The sequence below is a fragment of the Dermacentor andersoni genome, chromosome 6 (assembly GCF_023375885.2).
Source record: "Dermacentor andersoni chromosome 6, qqDerAnde1_hic_scaffold, whole genome shotgun sequence".
In the NCBI taxonomy this organism is placed as follows: Eukaryota; Metazoa; Arthropoda; class Arachnida; order Ixodida; family Ixodidae; genus Dermacentor; species Dermacentor andersoni.
In genome coordinates, this window is record NC_092819.1 from 39,761,456 (window position 1) to 39,777,924 (window position 16,469).

General features: G+C 43.6%; 1 protein-coding gene across 2 annotated transcripts in view; it reads right to left on the reverse strand.

Moving 5' to 3' along the window:
* The window catches only part of LOC126522089 (follicle-stimulating hormone receptor-like), a 90,810-nt gene that overhangs the window by 26,039 nt on the left and 48,302 nt on the right, over positions 1 to 16,469 (reverse strand). For both annotated transcript variants that reach the window (XM_055066182.2, XM_055066183.2), the window contains exons 4-5: positions 16,289 to 16,372; positions 7,010 to 7,112 (exon numbers count right to left, since the gene is read on the reverse strand). In XM_055066182.2, the coding sequence (XP_054922157.1) occupies positions 7,010 to 7,112; positions 16,289 to 16,372 (187 nt within the window). The remainder of the gene's footprint in view (positions 1 to 7,009; positions 7,113 to 16,288; positions 16,373 to 16,469) is intronic.

The window sequence follows — 16,469 nt, forward strand, 5'->3', positions numbered from 1 at the left end:
CATGAAATTTGCTCTATCTTCGACCTATTCAACGTGTGATCTCGTGCAATGATTATGCACCGCTCAGATCTCAGTTTCAGTGTCATGAAAATGTTTGTTTATACGCTAAACCATCTACAAGCTATGTCAAAATGCGAACCCGGCTTTATGTGGATGCACAATTTGAGATGTCGACGCGGGGATGTCACTAATACGAAGACCAAATACTAAAAAGAAAAAACAACTTCGAGCACTTTGCACAAAATGAAAATTGAGAAATCTGGCACATTACGTCCGTGCGCCTAAACAATTCATCGAATCTAGCGTTCTTTTTCGCTCCCGCCTTATCCTTTCAAATATATTACGCTAATGGAAGCATTGACGGCTGAAATAGGGTTCTTCGGAGTAGGCAGAGGTAAAGATATTCGAAGCACACTGAACTATACTCCTTACTATCAGTGATTGAAGATTCTAACAGCGAACGTGTGATTTACATACGTAGACAGGTTCGCGTTCATTTCACAAATCGTTCTGGGTAAGAATCAACGATTGTGACCGTATTCAGCACGCTGGTACGTGCTTCAGCGGCGGACATTTCGTGGAGCTTTCCCTTTCTTGTATTTGTCTATTATTTTTTACACACTATCGTTCGTTCGCCGACGTCTCCCGTATTAATTTGTGATACACAGCTTGCTATATCAGTGCAGCTAGCGTTATCTCTCTTCCTTCTCTTTTTTACCTTGTTACTCACTTGTTCACGTCATCATCATAAGCAGCAGCAGCAGCAGCAGAAGCAGCAGCAGCATCAGTAGCAGCCTATTTTTATGTTCACTTCACGACGAAGTCCTTTATCAGCGATATATTCAATTACCCCTGTCTTGCGCAAGTTTATTCCAACTTCTGCCTGCACATTTCTTCAATTTAAAACACCACCTAATTTTCTTAGGTCATCGACTGCACTTTCCTTCCTTTGGCAGCCATTTTGTAAGCCTCATGGTCCACCGGTTATCTGCCCTACGCATTACATGGCCAGCCCAGCTCCAGTTTTTTCTCGCTTCTTGAATGGCATCAATGGCAGTTCAATGGCCTCAATGGGCGCAATTTATCGCGTAATGTCTTCTGATGCCCACTTTACAGCACCTCAGTCTGACGTTAACGCTATCACTAAATGGTGCAACGCATGGCAAACGCGTCTGAATGCTGAAAAGTGTTAAGGAATGAAAATCTCCCAAAAATCGGCCACCTCTAACCGTCTTCTTTATAACATTGATCGCTCTTTGTTAGACAAAGCAACCCCGTATGTGTATCTAGGCGCTCAAATACCAGCTAACACTTCTTGGCAAAATAATATAAACTAAATTGTTATTAATGTTAATCTCATGTCAGGTTATTTACGTCGCAATGCTTCAAGGGCACGGTCGCCTCTTAAAATAAAATTGTATGAAACACCTGTAAGATCTAAGCTTGAATGTACATGTGCTTGGTTGGATGATAGTCAAGGATTTCTTATTAATCTACTAGAATCGGTACTCTGTACAAAACCACAGTGCGCGTTTCATTTTGTCGGACTATTCCTGCTTTTCAAGTGTATCATCGATGAAACATTGCAGCTTACCGCTCTCTCTTTCATTTTTTTTTTATAATGCGTGCACGAAAAATGAACTCTGTGAGCCAACTTATCTTTCATGTCGTATTAACCCCCACCACAAAGTTGACACCCCTTTTTGTTGCACTAACTGCTAATGACATGTACTTTTTCTTGTTTTTTTCCTCCAGTGCCTTCTGTAACGCCTTCGGGCATTGAAGGTATTGAAATAAATAAATAAATAAATAAATAAATAAATAAATAAATAAATAAATAAATAAATAAATAAATCCTCGTGATTACAGAAACGTAGCTACATGCCAGTATACCTGATGCTGAAGCTACATCATGGAAGCATGGAGATGGTAGTGCTGAAACGACTCTTCAAGTGGCGATTAACCAAATTCCTATATGAAAATCGTGCTATTGTAGAAGAAGAATTTCACTTCGGTGAACATATGTCGACTCAAATGGCACATCTTGAGACCAAAGAAAACATGCTCAGTGATTTTGAGAACAACTTGCATATGGTCAGTCTTTTTCTAGATATCGGAAAAGATTTCGACTCCGTCAAACATACCATCCTACTACATGAATTGCTATTCTTTGGAATTCGTGGTGTCGCCCTAACCCTGATATGTAGCTACTTCATCGATAGAGTACTATACACACGCTACGCGTATAATGGGTTTTGTTCACAAATGAAAGAAATAACGTACTGTGTTTAAAAGAACTATAAATAAATAAATAAATAAATAAATAAATAAATAAATACTGCAAGCGAAACGAATAATCCAGAGAAAAAGGAAGGCGTGTTCCTAAAATTCGAGGCCTGAAATGAAAAGTATCCTACGTCAAATGAGAACGGAACCTCATAGCCTCACTAGGATATCAAGGGATGAGTCTATCATCCCGCTGAAAACTTTTCTCTCGGAAGCGCCAGCAAACTTTTAGCGGTACATAAATCCACCGACGAATAAGAAGAATCATCCACGTGATTAAAGACATGTGCCGGAGCGCAGTGAAGATATTATTGCGTTTTTCTGACCTCTTCACTCGGGATGATGGAAAAGTACCGAACTTCTCAGTTTCACAAAACCGTTCTTCGGCTAATGAGATCGTAATTAAGGAAGAAGGCGTCCTGAATCTGCTTCCTTGCATTAACGCTGAGGAAAGTGCTGGTCCTGATTGCATGCTTAACGAACTTTAACGTCGGTACTGCCGAGTCGGATGCTAAATACCTAACTATAGTTTTTCAATCTTTCATTAGCCAAAGTACTTTCCCTAGAGGTTGTAAACGGGCCAATATAATACAGATTCGCAGAGATGGCAGCATAACAGATATTACTTTCATAGGCTAATCTGTCCTAAGAGCAGCTGCTCCGGTTTACTACGGCATACTAGTTAAGCACCTCACTAATTACCTTAGTGCACATAATTTATTCTCATCAACTCAACATGGCCGTTGCTAGGGGATATCTATTCTACCACAGGTTGTTCAAATAGACCATAACGTTTCGGAGATAATCAGTAATAGCCGACAGATGAACCTCATTTTTCTTTAGTTCGTCACGGTTTTTATCATGTTTCCTACGCAAAGCTCTCGCTAAAATTAATACTAGCTTTAAAAATGACAATACAACTAAATGGTTTACTTCATGTATTCGGTACCCCGAATACATTGACATAAAAGATTCTACATCTAAATTCTTGACAGTAGAATCTGGAGAGGGGGGGGGGGGGGGGGCGGACAGTGCATACCGGGGCCTCTTCTATTCCTCACATTAATCAATGACCTAAAAATCTGTACTATTGTTCTGTTGCGATCATCTGCGGATGATTGCCTCGTATATAGTAGGATAGAATCTTTCGATGATCGGTTGGAGTTGCAGATTGATTTTGCAAAAAAAAGAAAAAAATTATGCAGTAGTTTTACCAATTGCAAATGACGCTCACTTCATCAAAATCAGTTTCTATGAGTGTACTTAGAACAAAAAAGAGAATTCATGACTTTAATTACAGTAATAGTGGTATTTAAATATGCATCATAAATATTTAGGTTTAGTTTTTATTCATGACCTTAAGTGGAACGCGCATGTCGATACTATATTCAAGAACGCAAACAGAGAGCACGCAGTGCAACCCCTAAAAGAAAACGCCCAGCATATAAGCCGCTAATAAGATCTATTATGAAGTTCGATAAACTAGTTAGTTTGGGACGCTTGCATGATCAACAAATCGCCAGAAATTAGGCGGAGTTCAGCGAGTAGCTGCCAAGTTTATCTTCAGTAAATATCGCCGCTGTCATTCCGTTAGCGAACCATGCCGACGGGCAGACTTTCCTGCTTGGGAATTAAGGACAATCTTCAAGCGATTAAAATAGTTGCTCATCAGTCGCTATTCGTAATGAAGTTACAACGAACGGCTCGGACATGTTCGCGATTTTTCGAAATGAGCGCTTTAGACATCGGCACAGCATGCGTATTGCACCACATCTATCACGAAATGACGGTTTCAAATATGCTTTCTTTTCGCTAGAGTAATCAGGGAATGGAACAGGCACCCAAATTCTTTGGTTAGTTCGTCTTCTATTAATAATTTTCGCAACCAATAAGAATCATTTGTTTATTCGGGTAATGCATTGATTTCAGTTTATTACTCTTCTATGCGGAGAAGTTCTTGCGCCAACTGTCCTTTCTTTTACGATCTGTTAGGTCAACTATGTGACTTGTAAAATATCACCAATGTAACCTTTTGTTAGCTATGAAGGATGCACGTGATATCGTTGTCAACTGTTATAACCTGTTTTTTCACACCCGTAATGGTTCTCTATTGGACCTACCAGTTTCAACAAGCAAACGCACAATTGAACAACAAAAGTGTGGAAAACTGCCATGATTTAAAGAAATTAATGTTGTCAGAAAGTCTAGAGTTCTGTTGCTTTGCAGCAAAGAAGGCGTCGCAGTTCTGTAAATAACAACCGTTAGAGAATTTGGAGCTGACTAATTTGATAATATGACTTTGGCAGCTTACGTAAAATTGTTATAGTGTTTAGACAGTTTTAGAAAATTGCTGCTCACAAATTGGGAATATATCTCAGAGATCTGCATAACATATTTTGTTCGCTTTAGGTGCCTCGATAAGTGCTGTTCACGGAATTGTGATATCATCGTTTATTGCTGAGTCACAGAGTTGTAGACTTGATGCTTCAGTTTCTTTATTTTTAATTTCGATTTCGAACAACATTATAAAAAGAATTCGATGGTCTGTATATATAGAGTAGTATACTATACTATGAGGGGGTTAGTTGAACTGATTTATTTTTGCCTTTTATATGCAACAAGCTTGATGAAATCTGGTGGAGTGAAGGTCGAGTAAAGCAATTTCCCCGTTCCCACCAATTCAGAAAGGAAGTCAAGAAATAAAGTTATCTTTTAAGCGTAATTCTTAAGACTTTAACCCATATAATGTTAGACAAGACTCAGTAGAGCGAAATTCTACTTCCAGCGCAACGACGGAAGAAACGAGCAGTAATCTGTTTTCTCCTGTCTATTCCTCTGCCTCCTTCTTGCGCCAGAAATATCACTAAAAATAACTTTCTTTTCATTCTTACAATGCCACTTTCTTTACACATGTTCCTGATAGTTCTTCAGGCGACGAAATTGTAAGCAATAAAGAGCCTCGTACGAGAGGGAGGTACGTCGCACGTTCTGAAAGCTGAAAGCTCATGCGCTTTGAAGCAGACAGCAAGGATTAATCATAACAATTTCGTATTCTTTCATCTGAGACCTCGAAACTTGGTTGGCTGAAGGTTGTGCCGTGGAGGGGCCTTTAATTGAGTGCCGGTATTGTTACAAATTCCTTCACCATTCTGTATTTTATCTGGAACCAAAGTAATACATTATGAAGCTGTTTTTTTTTCTCTGTTTTCTTTTTCTTTTTACATTTATGCTGCTACGAGTCGCTTGCGAAATTATTTATTCTTTGCGCTATAACTACCCGAGTAGTAGTGTTTTGATGTCTCCAATATTCCGAAATCGTAATGTCGGCTGTTTCAGACTCCTTCATACGCGAATAGAAATCGTCATTTATCTAATGAAATGAGACTTGTGGACTAAGCTCATTTCTCTACCATCTGTATTACACACCCTCCCACCTCCGCCCTCCCTTCTTCTTTTTCCCCGCAACCCACGCACATGCGAGTATTGAAAATTAGGTTCGCGTGTGGGAAGATTCCAAAGAAATTGCGCTAGGCCAGGGTGGGATACATTATTATTGTTCGAAGGCGATTTCTATTTCTCCTTCTGACGTGCTGTTGTCGATTGAAATAGGGCCCACGTTTCTGCGAACGGGGGATTACGAAACCGATACAGGCATATAGTTTCATGCACTGCTGCCGCGGCCTTGCCATAATCCGACACACTATATGTCATGTGACCTGCTTGACGTCAACCAGATTCGACATATGTTTTTTTTCCTATTTGGGTATATCGGCTTTATATGAGGAACCCTGTACCAGGCGATTGAAAACGAATAAGAGAGAAAGAAGAGAAAATCATAGAGAAGAAAAAATATGTACATAAAGAGAAGAAAGAAAGAAAGAAAGAAAGAAAGAGAAAGAAACCTAAAAATAGAAGAAAAAAAAGAAATCAAAATTACGAAATAGAAATAAAGAAAAGAAAGAAAAAGGAAGTGAAGATACCAGAAAAAGTAAATAAGGAAAACTTAAGAAACATAATGAAGACAGAAAGAAAAGGACAGCAATAAAGAAAGGAACGACAAACGCTGGAGCACTAAGAAAGCACGACCTCTGGTGTAATGATGTCGAATGGTTTCCACGCTACGCACAGCTTAAGAGCCCTCGCCGAGGTCGTCGTCATGCCTTGATATCGGCGTTTAGTGATCGCATGGCGCGTACGCCTTAAATCACGTCTGTTCAGCGAAGGATGCATATAGAACCGCAACACATAAGCACATATACGTTTCGACGTAACCGTGGTGATTATCTGTTGATATAGCCTATGACCTACGTCAAAACACACTATTCACTTCCTTACAAGGAGAAGCCGCCGCCATGTTCGTAGGCCAACATCTCCTTTTCAATGCATCAGTGAAATTACGCAAAGAAATAGGCACGGACAAAAGACAGCAGAAGAGCAAAGTCGTCGCTTGCCCACTTTTTTATTTTATTTTGCTCTTTGAATCCTCAGAAACGAAGTCCTCAAACCAGACATTTATAACGCTCCGAGTTTTCCAACCACTGACTGAATCGCGATGCACTATTGTCAAAAGGCCAATATATGTGTATTTATAGACTTATCTATTTGATCACTTATTGATTTATTCGTTCATTCGTTAATGTTTTATGTATTTACTGAACGGGCCCCCCCATTGGGGCAGTTTTGCTGCAGTTAGTGCGTCAGCGTTTACAAAGGAAGTACTCACAGGTCAATAGCATCTCGCGGCACCGTCGGTGGCAGCTCAGTGAGGCCCGTATTTTCGCAATAAAAGCTCCGTTCCACGCAGCGACAGCCCGGATACACCCAATCTGAAACGAGCGAAATAGCAGGCGAAATGAATGCACCACGCTTTCCTGCATTCGTTTTTTTTTTTTTTTTCGTGTTCCCGCAGAATTATTATTATTTGTTTTGAACACATATACACATATACAAAGGTATCAGGAAAGGGAAAGTGAGGAGCAGGCTGGCAACTGCCACCGGAAGAGGCACAACGCCTGCCTACTCTTCTGAAGGGAGGTGACAGCAACACAGAAATAGAAGATAGGAAGGAGGGGAGGAAAAAGAAAAGAGGAAAGGAGAGCAACAGGACAAATCTAAAGACCAAAGGAGAACACTGTAACAGGACAAATCTAAAGACTAAAGTAGAACTCTGCAGCCGGAATTAAAGTGACGCCGCGTCGAACAGCCGCAGAAAGAAATCTAGGAGAAACCAGACATCAAGTTAAAGAAGAAAGAAGGAACACCGTAAACAAAAAAAAAAAAAAGAAAGCCGGTCAGTACGACCACGCTTAGCTATGACGCCATTATGCACAGTGAGGCGCATTGAATTTTTGCAGTGTCACTTGCACTAAGCATTTGAATGCTTCAAAGTGCCGCGCTCAGTTGTGCGAGCGGTGTTGTCCAAAATGAATGCTGGTACGAACAAAATGTCTTCCACTGCTAAGCTCTTTAGGCTGTGTTTTCAGCGTACGCGGGCGTATGTTGACCTACAAAATAAGCGATGTGGCGTGGTTTTCCTTGGTATGTCTTTTAGAGCGCAGCTGTCAGGCGCCCGTTCCTGCGTTGGATGAAAGCGAAGGATGAAAGCGTGAACGTGGAGCGTAGCGGGGGATGAAAAGCGAAGAGAGCGAGAGGAAGAAAGCGGACGATGAGGCTGCACTGAAAGCATGAGGTGGAAAGTAGAGGAGGAGGGTATGGCGAAAGTGGTGAGAATAAAAGTGTAGTGCCGCTCTGCGGCGACGATGGCTACGAGATGGCGCAAGAGTAGCGCGCCTCGTAAGCCATCTGAATAGAGGTAGCGACATTCCTCCTCGCCCGGACTCTGCTTCTCCCGGTCTCCTCGCCGCTCGCGCTTACCCTCGTCGCTCGCCCTCGCAGCTTGCTTGTTCGCTCCGGGGCGCGCGGTTTCGCTCATGAGCCGCGTTTACATTAACGCGACTGTGGCACACCGCACCGCATTTCTAGCGCATCGCATTCATGTAAACAGCCGTAATGCGCTATAGTAAGGCGCATCTCATTAATGTACCAGGTGAGCGCAGATTCACCGGTGCGAGTTGACTCACGCATGTGGCGCTGCGTTCTCGCGAGAGTTGCTGCGCTACATGTAAACGGCGTCGCATCGCCTTTCCCAAATGTGCTTGGAAATGTGATGCGCTGCTGTCGCATTCATGTAAACGTGGGTTTAGAGTTGCGCTAGGTGATACATTAAATATTGCTGTTGGGTGCTTGCGTATGAATTTTTACCGCATTTAGGCTTGTTTATACTGCGCTGTGCTAAGATAGATGATGGAACGCTATGAAACTAGTAGAAGCAAATGATTTTTGTGCTTTTTCGACAGAGTAACGTGCACTTATTCTGCCACTTCTGGCTCGCTACCTGCTTCCAGGCTGCCAGCAGCCTCGGGAAACTATACTCAAAAGTCTTTAGAAGCGTTTTGAGGCAAGTTTAGTGAACAAATTCCGTTTAGTGTCGAATACAACGACAAAAACCAGAGCTCTTTGTCTCTCCAATAACATATACGTAATGTACACGATATTCCTATACCTGCCAGAGCTTCATTTAAGGGTCATGTCGTCTACGACCACTTTACCTGCAGGCAAAAAGACTGTCGCGGCTAGCACAGGTCAAGCCGCTTGGCGGGTTATCTCTGTTGCATTGTTCATATTCTTGAGTTAGTTATCGAAAGACACCTGCGCGGCATGGAAGCTGTCATGATGTCAAGGTTTCGCCGGTTCACGCAAAAGGCGATGCGTTTGCTTGTGTGCAGCGCTATGTATCCCCTACTGATTCAGCAACACGATGTGTTTGCGCGGCTGGAAAGTGCGCACATATATACCTGCGTGTATCCAATTGGCTGCCGTGTGTAGAGCTTGTGCAGTTACTTAATTTAAACATGTCAGCATCGCGATGACGCAATGTAAGGCGCCTGACATATTCGCGTAAATAAAACGAGCGTCGTGCAGAAACGTGCGCGATCAAATCGGAGCATCTCAACCGTTCTCGTAATTTCGTCAAGATTCTGTCTTCTCTGCATGCAGTGAAAGTGGTCCTACGCCTTTATGACAAACTGGTTCCGCTAGCTCTTAATTGCACACATCAAAGTGGAACCTGTTCTTCATTTGTAAACAAAGCACTTGCAAGAACGAAAGATGCACATAGAAATGGTTTCCATCAATGAGCACCTTACAAATGTTAGCCTTTCGCGCTGCGTGTAAAACGCATTACTTGGTTCTCCCTCCTGCGAAATATATTTGCAGTGCCTAACAAAAGCATGCACTGACAGCGTTACGCACTCTCAGTAGCGCAATAATAGCGCGTGTTACGCTTTCAGCACGATATGAAATGGCACACAGCCTACGCACTCCATAGCTTCATACATTTGTTGAAGATAACGCAATCAGGAAAAAAAATCTGAACGAGCACCAAGAATAGCACCCGTGTATAAGCTTACCCAAGCCTGCGCTTCGTACCCCAGGAACAAAGAAAAAAGCTCTGTTTGTTCATTCTTGCACATTCAGTGCTATTAAAGGCAATCCCTAGCGTAATACAAAACAAAAACAGATTTCTCCAATGCAACGGGTAGCCATGAAACTTATCCAAAACATGTAAAATCACTTGCGAATGCTTCACCGCAGCGACTCCACACCCAACTGTTATGGTGGACAGTGCGCCGAGACGCGGAAAAGAAGAAAAGCAGAGAAAAGGGTGCAAAAAATACCGCGTGTTGACGCTCAACCAACTGGGCAGAGTAACTGGGCAGACCTTCTCTCTTGCCTCCTCTCATCCTCCTCGCAGCAGCTGCGGCGGCATGATAAAAATATGTCGCCCCCTTTAGTTTTATTTACGGGGCTTAGCGCGTCGCCTGTTCACCGGTGCCGTCCAGCGAGCGCGTCCGGTGACACTATATATGAAAACAAAGCACTGCATTAGCGGAGGTCTGTTTGCGGCGGCGGCTGTGAATCGCGCCCACGCGTCACCCACGCGCTGTCTCTAGCGATCTCCTGATTGGCGAGGCAGTCGCACCACATTTCGCTCCGTTTGCAACGTGCCGCATGAGACAGATGGTCCACGCCAGCCAATGTATCGCGAAATGAAAACACAAATGGAGCTGCGCGCTCAAATTTCGCCTTGGGGAGTATCGTATATGTCGGTGAATTTTTTCCACAGCGCGAACATCCGACCAGTGGTCACGTGGTCCGCTGATTGCGTGATTTATGTAGTTCTAGATTGAGGTGGCTGGATAGTGAAGAAGTCATACTGAGGCAAAGAGCTTTCTACAAAACCTACTGGAAGGAACTCTGGCTCTGCAAAGGTTCAGTTACCACGAGGCTGCTGGGTGGACCATAAAGTAGTATGTTATTTGTACTTGTGGGCTTCAGGCGTTCTTGGGGCTATTTGTTGTGTTTCGTTGCCGCAAATACCCTAGCCATTATATTTTTTCTAAACAAAGCAAGACGATAAGTCTCCGCGCAATCGCATAATTATCACAAAACGTTGTATTTGTAACGCAATAATTTAAGAAATGATCAAATTTGCTAATTTACAAAGCCGTTCAAAACCAGAAGCGCCAAGTTAAGGAAAATCTACGTATTACTCACAATTTATATGCAGGCAAAAGCGCATTACTCGCAGCTCTCGTGTAAATACTCAGGTCATGGTACCTTCTGAAAGTTTGTAGTACGATGGGGGCGAAATGCGAAAACACCCGTGTACTTATATTCAGGTGCACATTAAAGAATTCCAGGTGGTAGAAATTTCCGGAGTCCTCCACTACGGCCTGCCTCATAATCAGAAAGTGATTTTGGCACGTAAAACTCCATAATTTAAAGTTTGTAGTTGCAGTAGGTCACCCTGCATTTAATTAGTTCTCACGTACCATCTTTCTTATGAAAGTGATATCGTTCTGTGCCTCTTCTCCCAATTTTGCGGTTTGTATGTTTCTAGCCGTTTATGGCCAACCTGGGGCACTATATGTCACTAGCTGCCCCTATATCTCACAGTAAAATTGAGTATGAAGAACGATTGAGAAATATGGAAGAAAGTAAATGGGCTGGAAGAGTGTTCAGGTATTTGTACAGGAAAAACATTGATTCATAGTGGAGGAAAATAACTAGGAAGCTTACCAGCAAGTACGCGACCAGTATTGTGAGCAACATGGCTACAAAGAACGTCAAACGGAAAATCAGAGAGACTGAGATAATCTGGTACGTGGCGGCAATAGAAAAGAAACCTGCTAAGGTATAACTACTTAAAAGGAAAAAATGAAATCAGGAAAGAAACAATTTACGATAACTCAAAGGGTATCTCATCACTTCTAGAAGCGAGATCAGAATGACTTAGAACACGCTCTTGAAAAGCGAGTTACAAGGAAGAAGACGCATGTGTTTGCAGGAGTAGAACTAGGTAAACGATGGAGCGTGTTCTATTAGAATGTGAAGATATCTTCCCAGCGGTCGATTTAGGAATAACTGGCCTCCTTGAACCCTTTGGGTTCAGCAAGAGCAGGGAGAAAATGAACATGTCCGCAATAGAGATTAGTAAGAGGCGATTGGAAGATTGGTGGAACAGAAGTAGGGAAACGACAAACAACGGATCTGTATAAAAACAAAGTTCTCAATAGGGGTTCAGAAAGTTTGGTTATGGGAATTCATCGTGGGCTTTAAGTTTTTTTTTTTTACTTAAGTAGGACATCAGGCAGTATAATAACAGGAGCCTGGTTGCGCAACCCACCACCCGTTCCACAGGGGACGCTCGTAACACCCATCCATTCATGTCGGGAATGGGATGCGTCGGCTTCAGCGGGCGACGGTGTGGCAAGCGCGTTCCTGATGCGTTTTTTATGCCGATCCTAGGCAGCAGTTCCCGACTGGCGCCACCGCGGTGGATCGCGCCGTTTTCGAGGCACGCGAGAGGCCACACCCTTCTTTTTCTTCTTCTTTTTTTTTTATTTAACAATGCAGCGGCCGTGCGCTTAGAAGGATATCAATGCAAGGTTGCTTCTGTCTCAGTCTTTTTTGTTTGTTGTTGCAATAGCAACTATATGGACACTCGACCGAATCTTGGCAGTCGCCGTGGAATTCATCGCACATTTAGCGTAGGCTATATGCTTATACATGCCACATATGCGGATTATATTGCTACACTATTGAATCACTAAACTTGGTCATATAATTCAATTTAGACGTTGTTTGCATGAGATTATTCCTCGAAATTTTGAGAAAATCAGCCCGCAAACAAATGCCGTAAGACATAAGACTCACAGCGCATGCCTTGTATCTTGCATCTTCTCAGTCTATTAAATATGCAAAAGTAGACAACAAATTATCAGTGCTAAAACCTAAAATAGATGTAATTTTTACGGGCGCAGCACTTTACAGGCACAGTAGTGGCGACTGTGCGATGTTACAGGTCCCTATACACAGCGTCCTAAAGCGTTGAAGGGTGCCGGAAATTTTGGCGCACCCGTGCATCTCGCGTCTGCGTTCGTCAGACCCTCCTATATTTAGAACACAGTCCGAGAAGTTCAAGCGAAGCGCTAAACCTTGCTATCGCTGTGAGAGCGATGCCCTTCGCGCTAAACTGCAAATTTTTTTTAGTAAATCTGGAGTTTTAAGTGCCAAAACCACGATTTGGTTATGTGGCACGCCATAGAGAGAAACTCTGGATTAATTGTTTTAGTGCCGGCACTTCTCTGACGTGCACCCGGTGCACTGTGTGCACCATACTATAGCATTTCTGGATTTCTCCTTCATCGAAACGCGGTCACTGCGGCAGGTATCGAACCCGTGACCTCTTTCTCGGCATCGCCACACTATAGCGACTGCGCTAACTCGACAGGTTATCTTATTTGGAACAATTGCCGTTCCGTTGTTTATGCGAGTTGGTTGTCAAACAACTTGTCCAGCGAATGTGGGGAAACAAAACTACGAAGGATTTCTTGTAGCGAGGCATCTTCGTTTCCTCGTGTGCCACCGACCGTATATACTTCGGTCGATACGGAGAGCTGCAATAACTGCAACAGATGCCTAACCAATAACGCGGATGCGTAGCAAGACGACTTCGACATAGTGGTCCTCATATTGCCCGCCTGCCCACTAGGATGCCTTAGTACAATCGATATCTGGCGGAGGAGCGAGCCATTTCCTCGCATAAAATTGCGCTAGCAATCGCTGTCACTTCTTGGCACTATTAGGTTCGCTGTTTCAGCCCAGAAGCGGACCAAAGTAAAGTGCGAAAGAGAAAATATTCGTTCATTAATCTTAATTCAGCGCAGTTCCTTGCTTTCCGAGGAACTCGCGCTGAATAAAAGAGAAATTGGCAGACTCGATCGCTTCTTGCAGCTCTGAACCCATTCACCGCGACAGCGGCGTTCGCAGCAGCCACTACCCATCTTCTCTTGGACGGCTTTGAGACGCCCACAGCGTTAGTCCTCGACCACCACAGCATTGCCTGTTACGGCCTCATGTTCGTGCACAGACGCCACCGCTCTCAGAGTCTGCTTCGCACACAGTACCCCGGAAGAATTGCCGTGCGCCTAGGGAACGCTTGGCAGTGGTGAACTCATCTGGTGACACAACTATATGGTCCCTGGTGGGTGACAAACTCTTTAAAGCGAATCTTATTTGCCTCTTCACCGGTACAATTGTGATCATATTATTACGATATCATGGAGCGATGTTCAAGAGACGAGCCGCAGCGAGAACGACGAAGAAGTTGGTCGGTGCCCTTGGCACGAGCGAGTGTCAGCCTGGCTGCCTGGCTGCAGTGTAAATAGCGTGTAAATAGCATCTTTCATCTGTGTCTTCCCGCACGTAACATTTCACACACACACACACACACACACACACATATATATATATATATATATATATATATATATATATATATATATATATATATAATGTTGTGTGCCAAGATACGACCCAAAGGGTGTAATTTTGTTTAAGAGTGCACACTTTTGAGCAAAATTACACCCTTTTGCCACACAACGATAATCGTCATCTTTCTCGTCCACATTTCCTTTCTTTAACGCGGCGAGCCCGGTACTTCCAAGTCACGAACGGCATGCCCGTTATCAGCATCACAGAGCATTCCCGACAGGAAAGTAGCGAGCGCAGCGTTTTCAAGGAAGGAAACGCAAGCAAGACAGGTGACGATTATCGTTGTGTGGCAAATATACACCGCAATGGATGCACATTTGTTTAAGAGTGTAGTACCCTGGCTGTAACTGCGTTGTCACGGCCGCGCTCGACGTGGAGGTGTATGCCACGGATGGGGCGCTATCGCTTCGATATGTTTAACGCTGCATACCCCTTGTGTAGCCTTGGCGCAACCACTCGGTGGAATGGGTCAAGAATGGGCGCATACCGATATCCTATTCGCAGTGCCGAAGTTGTCTGTTCTGGCGTTTACCAAAGAACGCCATACCCAGCGACCGAAGCTGTCTTACAGGCCCGACAACAGCCAAGCATGTTGTCCATTCGCGCGCGTATACAGTGGCATACACACTGGTCCATGCATGTTGTCAGCTAGGCAAGACGGTGGCCAGAACTGACCTAGTGGCCCAAGCTAATGGACAGCTTGGGTCACTGGGTACGTTCCACTGTCCAAGCGTCCAAAGTGACCGACATAGCTAAGGAGAGCTGTAGATTTAAACCTGTGCGTCGCCTTCGACATTGTGACGCTCACCGTTAACAGCTACAGGCGCTTATAGGTTCCGCTCCTCTCATCCGCTACTGCTCCTACCTCGATGATTAAAGGAAGCTCTCCGCGTGATTCAGATTCCAACATTGCGTTAGATCTGCGTGTGTGTGTCTGTGTGTGTGTGTGTGGTGTGTGTGTGTGTGTGTGTGTGTGTGTGTGTGTGTGTGTGTGTGTGTGTGTGTGTGTGTGTGTGTGTGTGTGTGTGTGTGTGTGTGTGTGTGTGTGTGTGTGTGTGTGTGTGTGTGTGTGTGTGTGTGTGTGTGTGTTTGCTTGTTTGTTTTCCTTTTTTCGACGCAGGATAATGGTAGATTTAGCGATATGAAATTAGCCTGAATATTTATACGTGAGATCCACAAAAGACAGAGAGCTGGGCACCGCTGTCCCAAGAGCGCTGTGATGTTCAGCCCCCTTTAAACACGCATAAATGATTGAAATGTTCAAGCGACGTGGATTTCACGTGTTTATTTCTTAATATCAGTGAAATAACGATAGCGCTAAAGTTATAATCGAGGCACGTCGTTAAAGTTAAAGGCATGTCAGCAACATGAATATATTACAGTGTTCAGGTGGAAAGTGGTAGAAAGGCACCCATTAAAAGCTCCACAGATGGTTCCTATCCGTGGAACGTTTAAGTGGTGCTATATAACGGCCACGTTAATACCAGCCACAAATTACCATACCTTCTAGCATCTACGACTTCCGTATCGATCCTCCAAGTTCAATCGTCAGTGTGCAGAGAACAAATTACCACTCGGAGCGCCATGCTAGCTAAGCGTTTATTTTTCTCGTTAATGCGTAGAAGCTGTCGCAAGCTGCTCGAGCGTAACGGATCGTGTTATTAACACGCAATATTTGTGTTCATTTCTGTTCAGTGTTCTTTAGTATTTGTGGCATGAAATTGCAGTAGATTGCATCTGCGAAAAGTAGTAACATCTGTGAGAGTGATGTGAAAGCCAGATACAGACATTAATCAGATGAATGACACAGGATTAACTTGCAATAATTTTTACGCAGCCCGTTCATTTGCCTCATCACCGTTCCAGTTTGCAGCATCTCGAAGTAAAGATTTAAGCTTCGTCCACACAGAGCTTGGAAATCTTTTCGTGGCAATCGCTGGAGAAAGCAAAGTAGCTGATTTTATGCCTGTATAGACGATCTGTGTATACGTTCATGTAAGTGGTGTACGTTATGGGCACAATATTCACAGGTCGCTTTTACACGCCGGCATTCACCTGCTCAGCAACATTGTTGTAAAAACGTCGGTTCTCGTATTTCGCTCACCGCATTTCTCAGTCTTATTCTCTCGGTCTTCATCCAGTCTCTTCTGGAAATAATTCTCGAAGAACTCTCGGATGTGTTCATCTCCTGCGCAAGAACATGTGACACAGATTCATGATCAGCACTTGAACAGGAAATGTTTAAAATATTATAAGCACCACACGCAAACTGAAAAGCGCGCTTA